We start from the raw sequence: 14610 nt of genomic DNA on the forward strand, positions 1-14610 counted from the left end.
CGATTACAAGACCTTCTTCTACATCTTTACAGTCTCTTCTAAGCTAAGTCTTTATATGTAAAGATATGCTTTTTTTTAAGCCACAGCTTCGTCCTTGCCACTCTTCCATAAATACCCTTTTTTTTTGCTGACCCTTAGAAATTGTGAAGAGATGAACTTCATCTTCATTTGCAGCCACTGACTTCTGCAGTTCACTCAGAGTGACTGTTGGCATCACATTAGCCTCTCTTACAAGTGCCATTCTTTGGCAACTAAGTTTAGAGTGGCAGCCTGACTTTGACATTGAGGCTGTGGTTTCATATTTTTTCCACTTTTTCACGATGGACTACACTGAACTCCAAGGTATGTTTAGTGCCTTTGAGATGATCTTGTACCCTTCCCCTGATTTGTGCTTCTCTATTATCATTTCCCTGACTTGTCCTGAATGTTCTTTTGTCATCATTTTGGTTTGGTCTGTTGAAAATCTACCATATGTTGGACCTTGCAGAGAGAGGGTGTATTTTTTTTATGAACTCATTGAAAACAGATTAACCTCCAATGTTCTACCTCATCAAATTGGGTGAGTTTGTAAGGTAACATACAGATTGCACCTGAGGAATGTTAGTGAAGTAATTTCAAAGGGGATGAATACTTTTTCAGTTGCACACTTTTGGTTTTTAAATTTTGTTGAATTGTTGACAATTTTTGGAATTCTTCTTTTGATTTCAAAGTTCGATGTACATTTATTATCGAAGTCTGTATGCATTCTACAACCTTAAGATTTGTCTCCTTAAAGGCAGCCACAAAACAAAGAAACCCTAAAAGAACCCATTTTAAAAAAAGACCATCAAACACCTAATGCGCAGGGAGAAAAAAAATCATGCAAACAATAAAGTAAGTAAATAGCATTCGAAACTAAAGTTCAGCACAGAACTGAGTAAATATTGTGGAGCAGCGAGCAGAACCAGCCCGTCCGTTGCCTCTAGTCCCAACACACTGACCTTTTTAAATCTGGATCGGTGATTAAATCATCCAAATATCAGGTCATTCCTCACTCTCAGATAGCTATGGGGCTTGGACCCCGCTGCCACAATTCGATTTGACATGATGCACAATGTTTTGTAGATTAGCTCAAAATAGCTTACTTCAATACACTATTTTAGAAAATGAGACAGTAAGATGTGAAAATAGTTGTAGGGACTGAATAGTTTTTCAAGGCACTGTTGTTTGATGTCCGTAACAAATTTTCATTTTTCTTTGAATTATTATACTTTATAATTATATTTTATACTTTTAAAATTGCTTTCCTCTTTCAACTATCTTTTTGATCATTATGTTACATGCCATGTATTAGGAGAATTTTAGTGTGTGAAGTGCACACTGTACGAATATAATTTTGTTTTGCGATTTCTCAGCTACCCAAAGGTACAAAGTTTGCATTTCCAGTCAATCACGGAGAAGTGTATACTGTGACCATGGCATTGCTGGATATATTTACGTGAACTTCTGAAATGTTCATTAACTTTCACATCCTTACAAACCACTTGACAATTTCCATGTCAGTCAGCAATTCGGATGTTTCCATTGATACTTCTGATTATCATCCAGTGATGTTCAGTGGAAGATGTCATAACTGTGTGAAGAAAAAGGTCAAGGTTTAATCTGTGATGCATAATTTTTCCCTTCCCCCTCCCCTCCTCTTCTATTCCCCACTCTGGCCTTTTACGTCTTCTCATCTGCCTACCATTTCCCCGTGGGTCCCCTCCTCCTTCTCTTTCTCCTATGGTCCACTCTCCTGTCCTGTTAAATTCCTTCTTCTCCAGCCCTTTACCTTTCCCATCTACTTAGCTTCATCTATCACCTTCTAACTATCCTCCTTCCCCTCCCCACCTTTTTTATTCTAGTGTCTTTCCAGACCTGAAGAAGGATCTTGGCCGGAAATGTCGACTGATTATTCATTTCCATCGATGTCGCCCAACCTACTGAGTTCCTCCAAAAATTTTGTGTGTCTTGCATTAAATCACTTTGAACGGGATCACACTTGGTCAGAGTACAGGAGGGCACCTAACACCCAGAGAATTAGTACAATGTCAAAAGGAGAACGTTTCAAACAAAGCATTGTTATTTTGCACATGTTCTTTGGTAATTCGTTTCGATATTAGTTCGGGTTTCCTAGAGAATAATGTTTTTGCTCAAATTCAGGCCAAGCTTCGGCTAGAAATGGAAATGGAGAGATATAGACAAACTCAAGCAAAGGAAATTGAAAGCAAAGAAGAAGAAGTGGAAGAAATTAGGCAGTCTTGCCAAAAGAAGGTTAGTTTTATTTTTGTAATAGCTTTTGACATAAAAATATTGTCATTAAATGGGTAGCATTTGAAAATCTAAGTTTAGGCATGTTCATTACTGTTACAGAATTGCATACACTTTTTTAATGCATTTGGCTTGTGTGACATGAAAATATATAAGAAGCTAAAACTAAGATGAGCATTTGTAGCAATCAGGTTTTCCTTTAAAATCAGATCTCACTTAAAGTTAAATATATTTTTCCGTAAAAGAAAATTTATTACAACTTTTAAAAGAGAAGATCTTAAAAACCCATTAAGCCCATAGCTTTTGAAATACTACGGAGCTGAAAGCCCTGATTTTTGTTCAATAATTCGACAGGTACAAGGGTTTATATACCTATCCCTCCTGCAATTTCTTATGTTCAGGTCTCAGACTGTGTCAGTGCTCCCTTGACTAGTCTCCAACCTGCTGTCCTATATAGGCTTTTGATTTTCCAATTTTCCATAGGTATAGCATTAGCTCAGAGTCTTACCTATTTTAGCATGGTTGCCACAACTGACACGAGTCAGTTTAAAATACATCCTGATTCAGATTGTTTAAATTGATTTTTGTTCCTTTAGTTGTGAGTACAATTAACATTTTAAGAGGAAATTAATGGAAGATGGCAGCATAAGGTAACATTTTTTGTGGGGGGCACTGTTTAACTTCTGGAGGCCAAGTGAAAGACAATTAACAGTTAAGTCTGAATCTCAGTAGAACTTAGGATTTTGTGATTGTGTACATAAGTGATTAATACATTAAATAAAAAGAAACTCTTTGAAAAAATGTATCATTAAATTTGTGTTCTCATGCCTTTTCTTATTTTCTCAGTTGAAACAGTTTGAGCTGCAATTAGAAGAAGAGTATGATGATAAACAGAAAATATTGAGAGAGAAAAGAGATCTGGAAAACAAGCTTGCTGTAGTCAGTGAAAAGGTAATTCATTAAATCCTACATGAAGAAGTAAGCAACAGTTTAATTTTAAACTTTCATTAATTTTGCAATACTCATATGTAGTTTACTAGATTTTGAGATTTAGTTGGACTATAAAAATGAGATACACTCAAGCTTAAAATCAATAATGTTAAACATTTTATTTACTCATTGAGTGCAGAAATACAGCAGTGACCATTTTGAGCTCGAGGGCCAGTCTACGAGGGTCGAGGGTGCATTCTACGTAATTCATGTTAAAAACTTTAGTATTTACATTGTGACTTTTTGAAAATGATATTGCTTAGAAAATATACAGTAAAACTATCAAGATCAGAGAAGTGCAGAAATGGAAGACCTAATGGGTTTTGGGGGAGTACGGAAAATATCACATGTGAGCCAGGTGCCAAACCGTTGAGATTTTAAGATAGTGGATTATTGGAATTTTACTGTACAGGACAGATTTTTGTTCTGCCTCCAGCACTGATCTTTTCTCAAAAGGGTGTCTGAATCTGTTTTGAATGAAATATTTGTGTAGACAAACTGCAAAATATATATACTGAGCTTCTGCAAGCACCTATCAATGCAATAAGAAGAAAATAATGTTAGATAAAGGACCAGGTATAGACTTTTTCACCATTTAAATCTGGTCTGCTAATCATTAGGATAGTGGATGATCTGATCTGATCTGATCTTCAAGATTTCCATGATTATTTCCTATGCCTGTGATTCTGCTTGGTCTTTCAATTCCAGCCTTGAATATTTTCAACAGCTTATTCTTCACAGTTGCCTGTCATGGAGAATTCCAAAGATTCATGACCATCTAAGAAAAGAAATTACTCCTCAGTTCAATCTTAAATAGGCAATCCCTTACTGTGAAACTATGCCCATTAGTTCTATGTTTCCCCACAAAAGGACTCTATTCTAAAGGGACCTCAAAATAACAGATATAAGATCACCTTTCTTTCTTATAAACTCAGTTCAATACAGGCTGTTCCCCATCTGTCAACATCTTCACTCAGCACTGGAACTAGTGAAGCTTACCTGAATTGTTTCCATTGAAAGTAAAGTCCTCTTTAAATAATGAGAACAAGACTGTAAGCAGTACTCCTGGTGCTGTACTACCCTACATTGTTGTCGCAAGAATTACCATTGCCCCATCTATAGCAGAAGGCCTGAATGAATATCTGGGGGAAGAGACTTCATTCCATATGGGGAAAAAATTTCGATCCAATATGATGATAACCAGGATTCTTTTTTTTTAAGGAGTCTAAAACACCTACTTCATAAATCCAAGAAAAAAGCTGTAATTCATCTATTGAATCTCTGTGTCTTAATGATACTGGGCAGAATTCGCACTGCAACTACGTTAACATCAAAAAACTATATAATCATTTATTTATTTAGCATGGAAGAGGCTCTTCCGGCCCTTCAAGCTGTGCTGCCAGCAACGCACCTATCTAACTCCCGCTGATTCAGAGGACAATTTATAATGACCAATTAACCTGCTAACCGGAACATCTTTAGAGGAAACCAGAGCACCTTGAGGAAACCCACACACTCACAGGAAGAAACTACAAATTTCTTACTGATGACATCAGAATTGAACTCCAAACTCTGATGCCCCGAGCTATAATGGCATTGCGCTAACCACTTTGCTACCATGGCACCCTGAACAAAACTTTATTACTGGAAAAAGCTATGAATAGAATATTGAAATTACTATAAAGTTGTTTAGGTTTGAGTTGCAACTTAAATTTAAATCTAAGATTTTGCTGTCTTTTCTCTAAAAATTAGGTCAGTGAAAGAGATTTTGAAACTGAGAAAAGACTACGCAAGGACCTTCGGCGTACAAAAGCTCTTCTGGCTGATGCCCAAATAATGCTGGACCACTTCAAAAATAATGCACCCAGCAAAAGGGAAATTGCACAGTTGAAAAATCAGGTAATCTTTCTAGTCTTGTTCATTATATACTGTTTCTTAAATTGGTCAAGAATTATGAGTCAAGTTACTCTGTTGAATAAATTAGATATTAGAGAAAAATGTAATTAAAAATTCAATAGAATTAAATATATATAAATCCACTACTCTCCAACAGTACATTTCCCAGCAGACTTAAAAAAGACTGAGAGGATTGTAGAACACTAATCATAATTTCCACAAGACTTAGATAGAAGGAATTGACCAAAAGAATCTGTAGGGAATAAGTATTAATATCCTAATATACAGTCACGTTATTGTGAACTACACACCATATGTGATTAGGACAGCTAGCCCTGATGGTGTGTAAATTCATATTCCAACATCTCCACCCCAGTTTCTTAAGTCTGAGACAGACCATCTTTTTCATCATAATTTAGGAATCCACGTGTACTGGAGCTGTTAACTAGATTTAATCAATACATAAACCCTCCGATGTAGCAACCAAAACAGATTCTGCAGTCTGGCTACAGCTTCTTTAGATCTGGAAGATAGACTATTAAGACAGCATCCCACAATTTATTTCTTCATTGTATGAAAATCCTCAACCGTTGATTTCAATAAGCTCTTCATCAAAACTTCCAAACTTCATGCTCATAAGCACATTGGCACTTAAATCAAAATTCACATCTTCACTGATATCTAGTTTTAATGATATACCTGGAAATGCTGAACCCTAACCACCTCCTTGTTTACTGCTCTATCTTAGCATTGTCAGCAAAATTTGGAAAAGCTATCTCAGCTTTGGGTAATATTCTGTCTTTTAAATTATTTGTAAAAGTTACAAATAGTGCCCTTGGCTGTTGGCCATTACTGGCAACAATCTTAGCACATCATTCATCCCAACTGTACACAGCATATGCACTGGTAAGTTTCATGCCCTGCTGAAGTTCAAACTTTAGGATGATTCTTTCCTTCTAAATCTATAAACATTGTAATATATTCATACTTTTGTCTTCAAATTCAATCATTCTATGGTATTTAACATTTACAGTACATGTTCTGTCACTGCCATAAACTCCGCTCTTTGAAAATGGATAAAATGTAAATGGTTAATAAAGCAATGAAGGCCTTACAAAAAATACAAGAAGTGACCATCTGTTGATGGAAAGAAAAAAAAAATTAGCATTTCCACTCAGTAGTCAAGTGAAAATTTTGGTGCTGTTGATCATGTTTTCTTGTGAGAGGTAATACTGGTGTTTCTGCTTATCAGCCCAACACTGAATTTCATTCAGGTCATGCCAATTAAGGCAAGGGCTTTGTTGTAACCTATATGTTTTAATCACACTGAAAAAATGTCATCAGTGCAATAAACTAAATTTTAAAAGGATTCTAATTCAACAGAAAATGTAACTTTGACATTTACCAGTTATTTGACCAAGTTTAAGCCTGCAGTAAGCTAGCAAATATCTTGAGCAAATTTGATGAAGTATAGTGATTTTTTTTCTGATTTTGAAGTTCGATTCAGTTCTTTGCCATCGTGGAAAAAGTACCTACATGTTTGCCCTATCGTTTGGTCTTACCAACTTTTAGCCATAGTATTGATAACTGTACACTGCCACGTTCATTTGAATCAGTTAAGGTAAGTCATTGTTTTCAAAGGATGGGAAAATAAATAAGGTCCTCTGAAAATAGCTCCGTTATTAGATCTTGCCACTTTTATAATAAAAATATAAACTTGATGAAGGGCTAATAATGGTCTTGTGGAACATTAGTTATAAGTAGAGAGGCCACAGAATGGTTATATCTGATCGTGTGTGGAATTGGTTAAGCACAGTGAGTCCATGATTTATAGCTGAAATACTGTGTAGAATCCAGCGATACAATGTATCAATAGGTGTTGTGGTACATGACCCAGTAAATGTGTTTGTGCAAGTTAAACATTTCTGTCTAAATGGCTGAGTGCTGGTTGTTTCTTTTGTCTCCAACTATAATGACAGTGCATAGAAATATTCTTACTTGTATTACAACCACAACATAGGGATTTCCAGAGTAATTTGTTGTTGCTGTTAAAGTGATCTAACCCATTTTCTTAATGGTTAACCTTTTTCTTATGACTAATAGAATATGATTTTGTTTTAAACACAGACAAAAAAATACTATATAGGTTAATGGTGTGGCTTTCCTTTGCAAGTGTTTGGCAAAGGGAGGAATGGGATTCAGGAGTATGCTAAGAGAATAATTAGCTTCAGGAAATGTGGCATTTACTGATGAATTTTGGATTACAAGTAAATTTATACTAAGAAATTCCATGAAGTACAAACCCCATTTTCAGAAAAGTTGGGATATTTTCCAAAATGCAATAAAAACAAAAATCTGTGATATGTTAATTCACATGAACCTTTATTTAACTGACAAAGGTACAAAGAAAAGATTTTCAATAGTTTTACTGACCAACTTAATTGTATTTTGTAAACATACACAAATTTAGAATTTGATGGCTGCAACGCACTCAACAAAAGTTGGGACAGAGGCATGTTTACCATTGTGTTACATCACCTTTCCTTTTAATAACACTTTTTAATCGTTATGGAACTGAGGATACTAATTGTAGTAGATTTGCAATTGGAAACTTTGTCCATTCTTGCTTGATATAAGACTTCAGCTGCTCAACAGTCCGTGGTCTCCGTTGTCTGATTCTCCTCTTCATGATGCGCCATACATTTTCAATAGGAGATAGATCTGGACTGGCAACAGGCCAGTCAAGCACACGCACTCTGTGTCTACAAAGCCACGCTGTTGTAGCCCATGCAGAATGTGGTCTGGCATTGTCCTGCTGAAATAAGCATGGACGTCCCGGGAAGAGACGTCGCCTTGATGGCAACATATGTCTCTCTAAAATCCTAATATACGCCTCAGAGTCAATGGTACCTTCACATACACGCAACTCACCCATGCCGTGGGCACTGATGCACCCCCATACCATCACAGATGCTGGCTTTTGCACCTTTCGCTGATAACAATCTGGATGGTCGTTTTCATCTTAGGCACGGAGAACTCGACGCCCATTTTTTCCGAAAACTAGCTGAAATGTAGACTCATCTGACCACAGCACACGGTTCCACAGTCTTTCGGTCCATCTGAGATGAGCTCGGGCCCAGAGAACTCGCCGGCGTTTCTGCATAGAGTTGATGTATGGCTTCCTCCTTGCGTAATACAGTTTCAAGTTGCATTTCTGGATGTAGTGACGGACTGTGTTGAGTGACAGTGGTTTTCGGAAGTACTCCCGAGCCCAGGTGGCTATAATTGTCACAGTAGCATGACTTTTCCGTGTACTTTTCAATCTTATTTTAACTCCGTCCCAACTTTTGTTGAGTGCATTGCAGCCATCAAATTCTAAATTTGTGTATATTTACAAAATACAATTAAGTTGGTCAGTAAAACGATTGAAAATCTTTTCTTTGTACTTTTGTCAGTTAAATAAAGGTTCACGTGAATTAACATATCACAGATTTTTGTTTTTTATCGCATTTTGGAAAATATCCCAACTTTTCTGGAAATGGGGTTTGTAGTTTCCACCAACTCTCCCTTTTCTGATGCTTTAAAAAATTATTGCAGTTCATATTTTTGTTTGACCAGGTAGAATGTAAACTATTTGTTTGTTGTTAGCTTGAAGAATCAGAGTTCACCAGTGCTGCAGCTGTCAAAGCTCGAAAATCTATGGAAGTTGAAATGGAGGATCTGCATCTTCAGATTGAAGATATCTCGAAGGCCAAAGTTGCAGTAAGTATATTTCTTTGCAGCAAAGTTAAATTGAAAAACTTGAGATTTCCATATGAATACATGGAAGTTTACAAGCCATTGGATGCATAGAAGTATTCCATGTGCAATGATAAAACTCAAGCATTAAAATCTTAAAAATGTGTTGCTAGTGAAATTTCACACTGGTGAATGCCTTTCAATATGGTGATACACTGAATTGGGTACAATTTAAAATTATCAATACTAATTATTAAATAATTATGAGGAAACTAGAAAATATTTTCTACATTGACATTTTATATTTGGATTGCAATTATGCACTATTCTTTCTGATAAACAACTGCCATCTACTGCAGAAGTAAACTGTTTTTAAGTTTCAGCTGATGTACTGCACGTGTACTGTCTTAGGCACATATGGGAGACTTTAATTTCCCAAGTATTAAGTGGGAGAACTCAATGACTAATGGATTATAGGAAAGTGAATTCATTGAGTTATTGAATGATTGTTTATTGACCCAGTATATTAATGCACCATCAAGAGGGAAGGCCTGTCTAGATTTGATATTCTGTAACATTCAGGATAGAATTTTAAGTACGGAAGTTGTTGAGCCTTCAGGAACAATGTTAGTCTCAAAGTTTATTGAGAGTTTATATCTGTAAAACCAAAGCCATTAGATTGAATTTCAGGAAGGCAAAGGCAAAGACTTCAGAAGGTAAACTGAAAGGAACTGCTTGACGTTGAGTCAGTTGAGGAATAATGGGGTTGATTTAAAGAGGTGATATGTGTAGTACAGGAAATGTTCTTACCCAAGGTTGGGAGAAGCAATAAAAACAATAGATCAACTGCATGGATGAATAAAGATGTGCATAAAAAATTATTGTAGAAAAGACAGCTATAGAAGGAATGCAGAAAAATAGTAATGATGTTAACTATAGGGTATGTAAAAATATGAGAGCTATAGTCAAGCGGGAAATTCGGATTGCCGAAGGTCAGGTTGAGAAGGATGTTGCTGATAATGCCAACATTGACCCCAAGAGATTTTTTCAATACTTCAGTGGTAAAAGAAAAATCAAGGAGGAAGTTAAGTGTATTAGGAATAATGGTAGTGTGTTAAATTATTCAGAGAAGGACATAGCAGATATTTTAAACTCACATTTTGTTAAAGTATTCACCTTTGAAGATGTTAGCAATATGCCAGTAAGTGTTGAGAAAAATGGTTGTTTAAGTGACTTAGAAATCTTAGAAAGTGAGGTCCTGCTTCAGCTGAAAAGGCTGGAAGTTACCAGGGCCAGACAACGTATATCCAAGGGTACTTAAAGAGGTCCGTGATTATATATACAAATCCTTAACATGTATTTTTTAAAAGTCATTGAGAACTGGTGAAATCCCTGGACTGAAATTGGGCTAACATTGTCCCGGTGTGTAAGAAGGGTGACCCTGACCCTGGTAACTATAGACCAGTATGCTTAACTTGTATCATAGGTAAGATAATGGAAATATTAATAAAGAATGACATGGAAAAGCAGCTGATAAGAACAGGTATGTTAGCTGAAAGCCAGCATATGTTCAGAAAGGGGAAATCATGTTTTACTAATATGCTGGAGTTCAAAGAAGAGGCAATTAAAATTTATGATAACAATAGAGTGGTTGATGTCATTTACTTGGACTTTCAGAAGGCTATTGACAAGGTACCCCACAAGAGGTTAATAATCTAATTACAGGAGGTAGGGATTCAGGGTAAGGTGTGTGAATGGGTGCAGAATTGGTTCAAAAACATGGAAAAACAAGTTATGGTGAGAGAATCATTTAAAAAGTAGGGTTCCACAGGGATGACTTTCAGGGCTGCTGCTGTTTCTAATTTACATTAATGATTTAGATAAGCACAGAACAAATAAACTAGTAAAGTTTACAGATGACACAAAATTAGGGGGAACGGGCTGATAACGTTCAGGCAGCAGAATCAATACAGTTAGATCTAAACAAAATCCAGATGTGGGCAGATGTATAGCAGATGAAATTTCATGTAAATAAGTGTAAAATCTTATATATAGGAAGTAGAAATATTAGATATAAATATACAATGGGGGGTCTTAAGTTAAAAAGTGCACTGTATGAGAAGGATTTGGGTGTCCTGGTAGACGCATCACTGGCAACATTTAGACAATGCACAGAATCGATTAGGAAGGCTGATAGAATGTTGGGCTATATAATGCGTACAGTGGAGTTCAAGTCTGGAGAAGTTCTCCTGAAGCTGTATAATGTGCTTGTGAGGCCACACCTTGAGTACTGTGTTCAATATTGGTCACCATATTGTGTAAGGGATGTGAAGGCACTGAAGAGAGTTCAGAGAAGCATGACTAGACTCATTTCAAGTCTGCAGGGCATGAACTATGAAGAAATATTGAAAGAATTAAATCTTTTTAGCCTAATTAGACATAGAATGAGAGGGGGATATGATAGAAGTGCTCAAAATCATTAAGGGTGTAAGTAAAATGGATGCCAGCTGCTACATCAAAATTAGTCCAGCAACAAGGACATGGGGCCATAGGTGGAGACTGGTTAAAGGGAGATTTCAGACTAACATCAGGAAGCTTTCTTTACACAGCGAGATGTGGACACATGGAACAAACTACCTAGTTGTGTATTTGAGAATAGTACCTTAGAGACTTTCAAATCTAAACTTGATAGTTATTTCAACACACTATGTGAATAAGAATTTGGCTGGCTTTGTTGAGCTGAATGTCTTGTTTGTGTCAAATGCTTTCTAATGTTCTAATATAGCAAGTGTGCCTAAGATCTTTGCACAGTACTGTAGTAATTTTATGCATTGCATTGTACTGCTGTGGTAAAACATAATTTCATGAGATATATGATAGATCATAAACCTGATTCTGATACTGGTCTCTATTGTGGACTAAGAGTGGGAAGGGGGCAGAGAGAGAGGGGAATCATGGTTGGGAAAAGGGGAACGGAAGAGGGGAGGGAGCAGAAAGTGCCAAAGAGGCATCCTGCAATTAATAAACTAATTGTTTGGAATAAAATTACCTTGCCTGGTGTCTCAGGGCTGAGTGTGTCTTCACCACCCCTTCCTCCTGGCATTCCTTCCCTGCCACCTGTACCACATCCCCCCTGTAGCACTCTATCCTCGCCATTCCCAACATCCTTCCTTCCCATAAAAGTTGCTGGTTAATGCAGCAGGCCAGGCAGCATCTCTAGGAAGAGGTGCTGTGGACGTTTCAGGCCGAGACCCTTCGTCAGGACTAACTGAAGGAAGAGTGAGTAAGGGATTTGAAAGTTGGAGGGGGAGGGGGAGATCCAAAATGATAGGAGAAGACAGGAGGGGGAGGGATGGAGCCAAGAGCTGGACAGGTGATAGGCAAAAGGATACGAGAGGATCATGGGACAGGAGGTCCGGGAAGAAAGACAAGTGGGGGGGGGGGAGGACCCAGAGGATGGGCAAGGGGTATATTCAGAGGGAGAAAAAGGAGAGTGAGAGAAAGAATGTGTGTATAAAAATAAGTAACAGATGGGGTACAAGGGGGAGGTGGGGCATTAGTGGAAGTTAGAGAAGTCGATGTTCATGCCATCAGGTTGGAGGCTACCCAGACGGAATATAAGGTGTTGTTCCTCCAACCTGAGTGTGGCTTCATCTTTACAGTAGAGGAGGCTGTGGATAGACATGTCAGAATGGGAATGGGATGTGGAATTAAAATGTGTGGCCACTGGGAGATCCTGCTTTCTCTGGCGGACAGAGTGTAGATGTTCAGCAAAGTGGTCTCCCAGTCTGCGTCAGGTCTCGCCAATATATAAAAGGCCACATCGGGAGCACCGGACGCAGTATATCACCCCAGCCGACTCACAGGTGAAGAGTTGCCTCACCTGGAAGGACTGTTTGGGGCCCTGAATGGTGGTAAGGGAGGAAGTGTAAGGGCATGTGTAGCACTTGTTCCGCTTACACGGATAAGTGCCAAGAGGGAGATCAGTGGGGAGGGATGGGGGGGGACGAATGGACAAGGGAGTTGCGTAGGGAGCAATCCCTGTGGAATGCAGAGGGGGGGGGGAGGGAAAGATGTGCTTAGTGGTGGGATCCCGTTGGACGTGGCAGAAGTTACGGAGAATAATATGTTGGACCCGGAGGCTGGTGGGGTGGTAGGTGAGGACCAGGGGAACCCTATTCCTAGTGGGGTGGCGGGAGGATGGAGTGAGAGCAGATGTACGTGAAATGGGGGAGATGCGTTTAAGAGCAGAATTGATAGTGGAGGAAGGGAAGCCCCTTTCTTTAAAAAAGGAAAACGTCTCCCTCGTCCTAGAATGAAAAGTCTCATCCTGAGAGCAGATGCGGCAGAGACGGAGGAATTGCGAGAAGGGTATGGTGTTTTTGCAAGAGACAGGGTGAGAAGAGGAATAGTCCAGATAGCTGTGAGAGTCAGTAGGCTTATAGTAGACATCAGTGGATAAGCTGTCTCTAGAGACAGAAACAGAAAGATCTAGAAAGGGGAGGGAGGTGTCGGAAATGGACCAGGTAAACTTGAGGGCAGGGTGACATTCCGCAGGGATCGCTCCCTATGCAACTCCCTTGTCCATTCGTCCCCCCCATCCCTCCCCACTGATCTCCCTCCTGGCACTTATCCGTGTAAGCGGCACAAGTGCTACACATGCCCTTACACTTCCTCCCTTACCACCATTCAGGGCCCCAAACAGTCCTTCCAGGTGAGGCAACACTTCACCTGTGAGTCGGCTGGGGTGATATACTGCATCCGGTGCTCCCGATGTGGCCTTTTATATATTGGCGAGACCTGACGCAGACTGGGAGACCGCTTTGCTGAACATCTACACTCTGTCCGCCAGAGAAAGCAGGATCTCCCAGTGGCCACACATTTTAATTCCACATCCCATTCCCATTCAGACATGTCTATCCACGGCCTCCTCTACTGTAAAGATGAAGCCACACTCAGGTTGGAGGAACAACACCTCATATTCCGTCTGGGTAGCCTCCAACCTGATGGCATGAACATCGACTTCTCTAACTTCCGCTAATGCCCCACCTCCCCCTCGTACCCCATCTGTTACTTATTTTTATACACACATTCTTTCTCTCACTCTCCTTTTTCTCCCTCTGTCCCTCTGAATATACCCCTTGCCCATCCTCTGGATCCCACCCCCCCCCCCGTCTTTCTTCCCGGACCTCCTGTCCCATGATCCTCTTGTATCCCTTTTGCCTATCACCTGTCCAGCTCTTGGCTCCATCCCTCCCCCTCCTGTCTTCTCCTATCATTTTGGATCTCCCCCTCCCCCTCCAACTTTCAAATCCCTTACTCACCCTTCCTTCAGTTAGTCCTGACGAAGGGTCTCGGCCTGAAACGTCGACTGCACCTCTTCCTGGAGATGCTGCCTGGCCTGCTGCATTAACCAGCAACTTTGATGTGTGTTGCTTGAATTTCCAGCATCTGCAGAATTCCTGTTGTTTGCGTTTAAAATCCTTCCTTCCCGCTAGATTTACAAACTCACCACTCAGTGTCAACAAATATAGTACTGTGCAAATGTCTTAGCCACCCATTTTTATTTATATAACTTTTGTATAGTACAAGGTATTTTAATTCTTGAATAGTAGAAGCCAATACAATACTTTTGAGAGGTAGTCACTTTAATATTGTAGGAAGGCCTAGTACCAAATTTGCATGTAGCAAGCTTAC

General features: G+C 39.0%; 1 protein-coding gene across 12 annotated transcripts in view; it reads left to right on the forward strand.

The window, feature by feature from the left end:
* Positions 1-14610, forward strand: part of myo18ab (myosin XVIIIA b) — a 240629-nt gene that overhangs the window by 186218 nt on the left and 39801 nt on the right. For all 12 annotated transcript variants that reach the window (XM_072243294.1, XM_072243295.1, XM_072243304.1 and 9 more), the window contains 4 exons: positions 2182-2292; positions 3136-3240; positions 5032-5178; positions 8824-8937. In XM_072243294.1, the coding sequence (XP_072099395.1) occupies positions 2182-2292; positions 3136-3240; positions 5032-5178; positions 8824-8937 (477 nt within the window). The remainder of the gene's footprint in view (positions 1-2181; positions 2293-3135; positions 3241-5031; positions 5179-8823; positions 8938-14610) is intronic.

Source organism: Mobula birostris, chromosome 25, assembly GCF_030028105.1.
Source record: "Mobula birostris isolate sMobBir1 chromosome 25, sMobBir1.hap1, whole genome shotgun sequence".
Classification (NCBI taxonomy): domain Eukaryota; kingdom Metazoa; phylum Chordata; class Chondrichthyes; order Myliobatiformes; family Myliobatidae; genus Mobula; species Mobula birostris.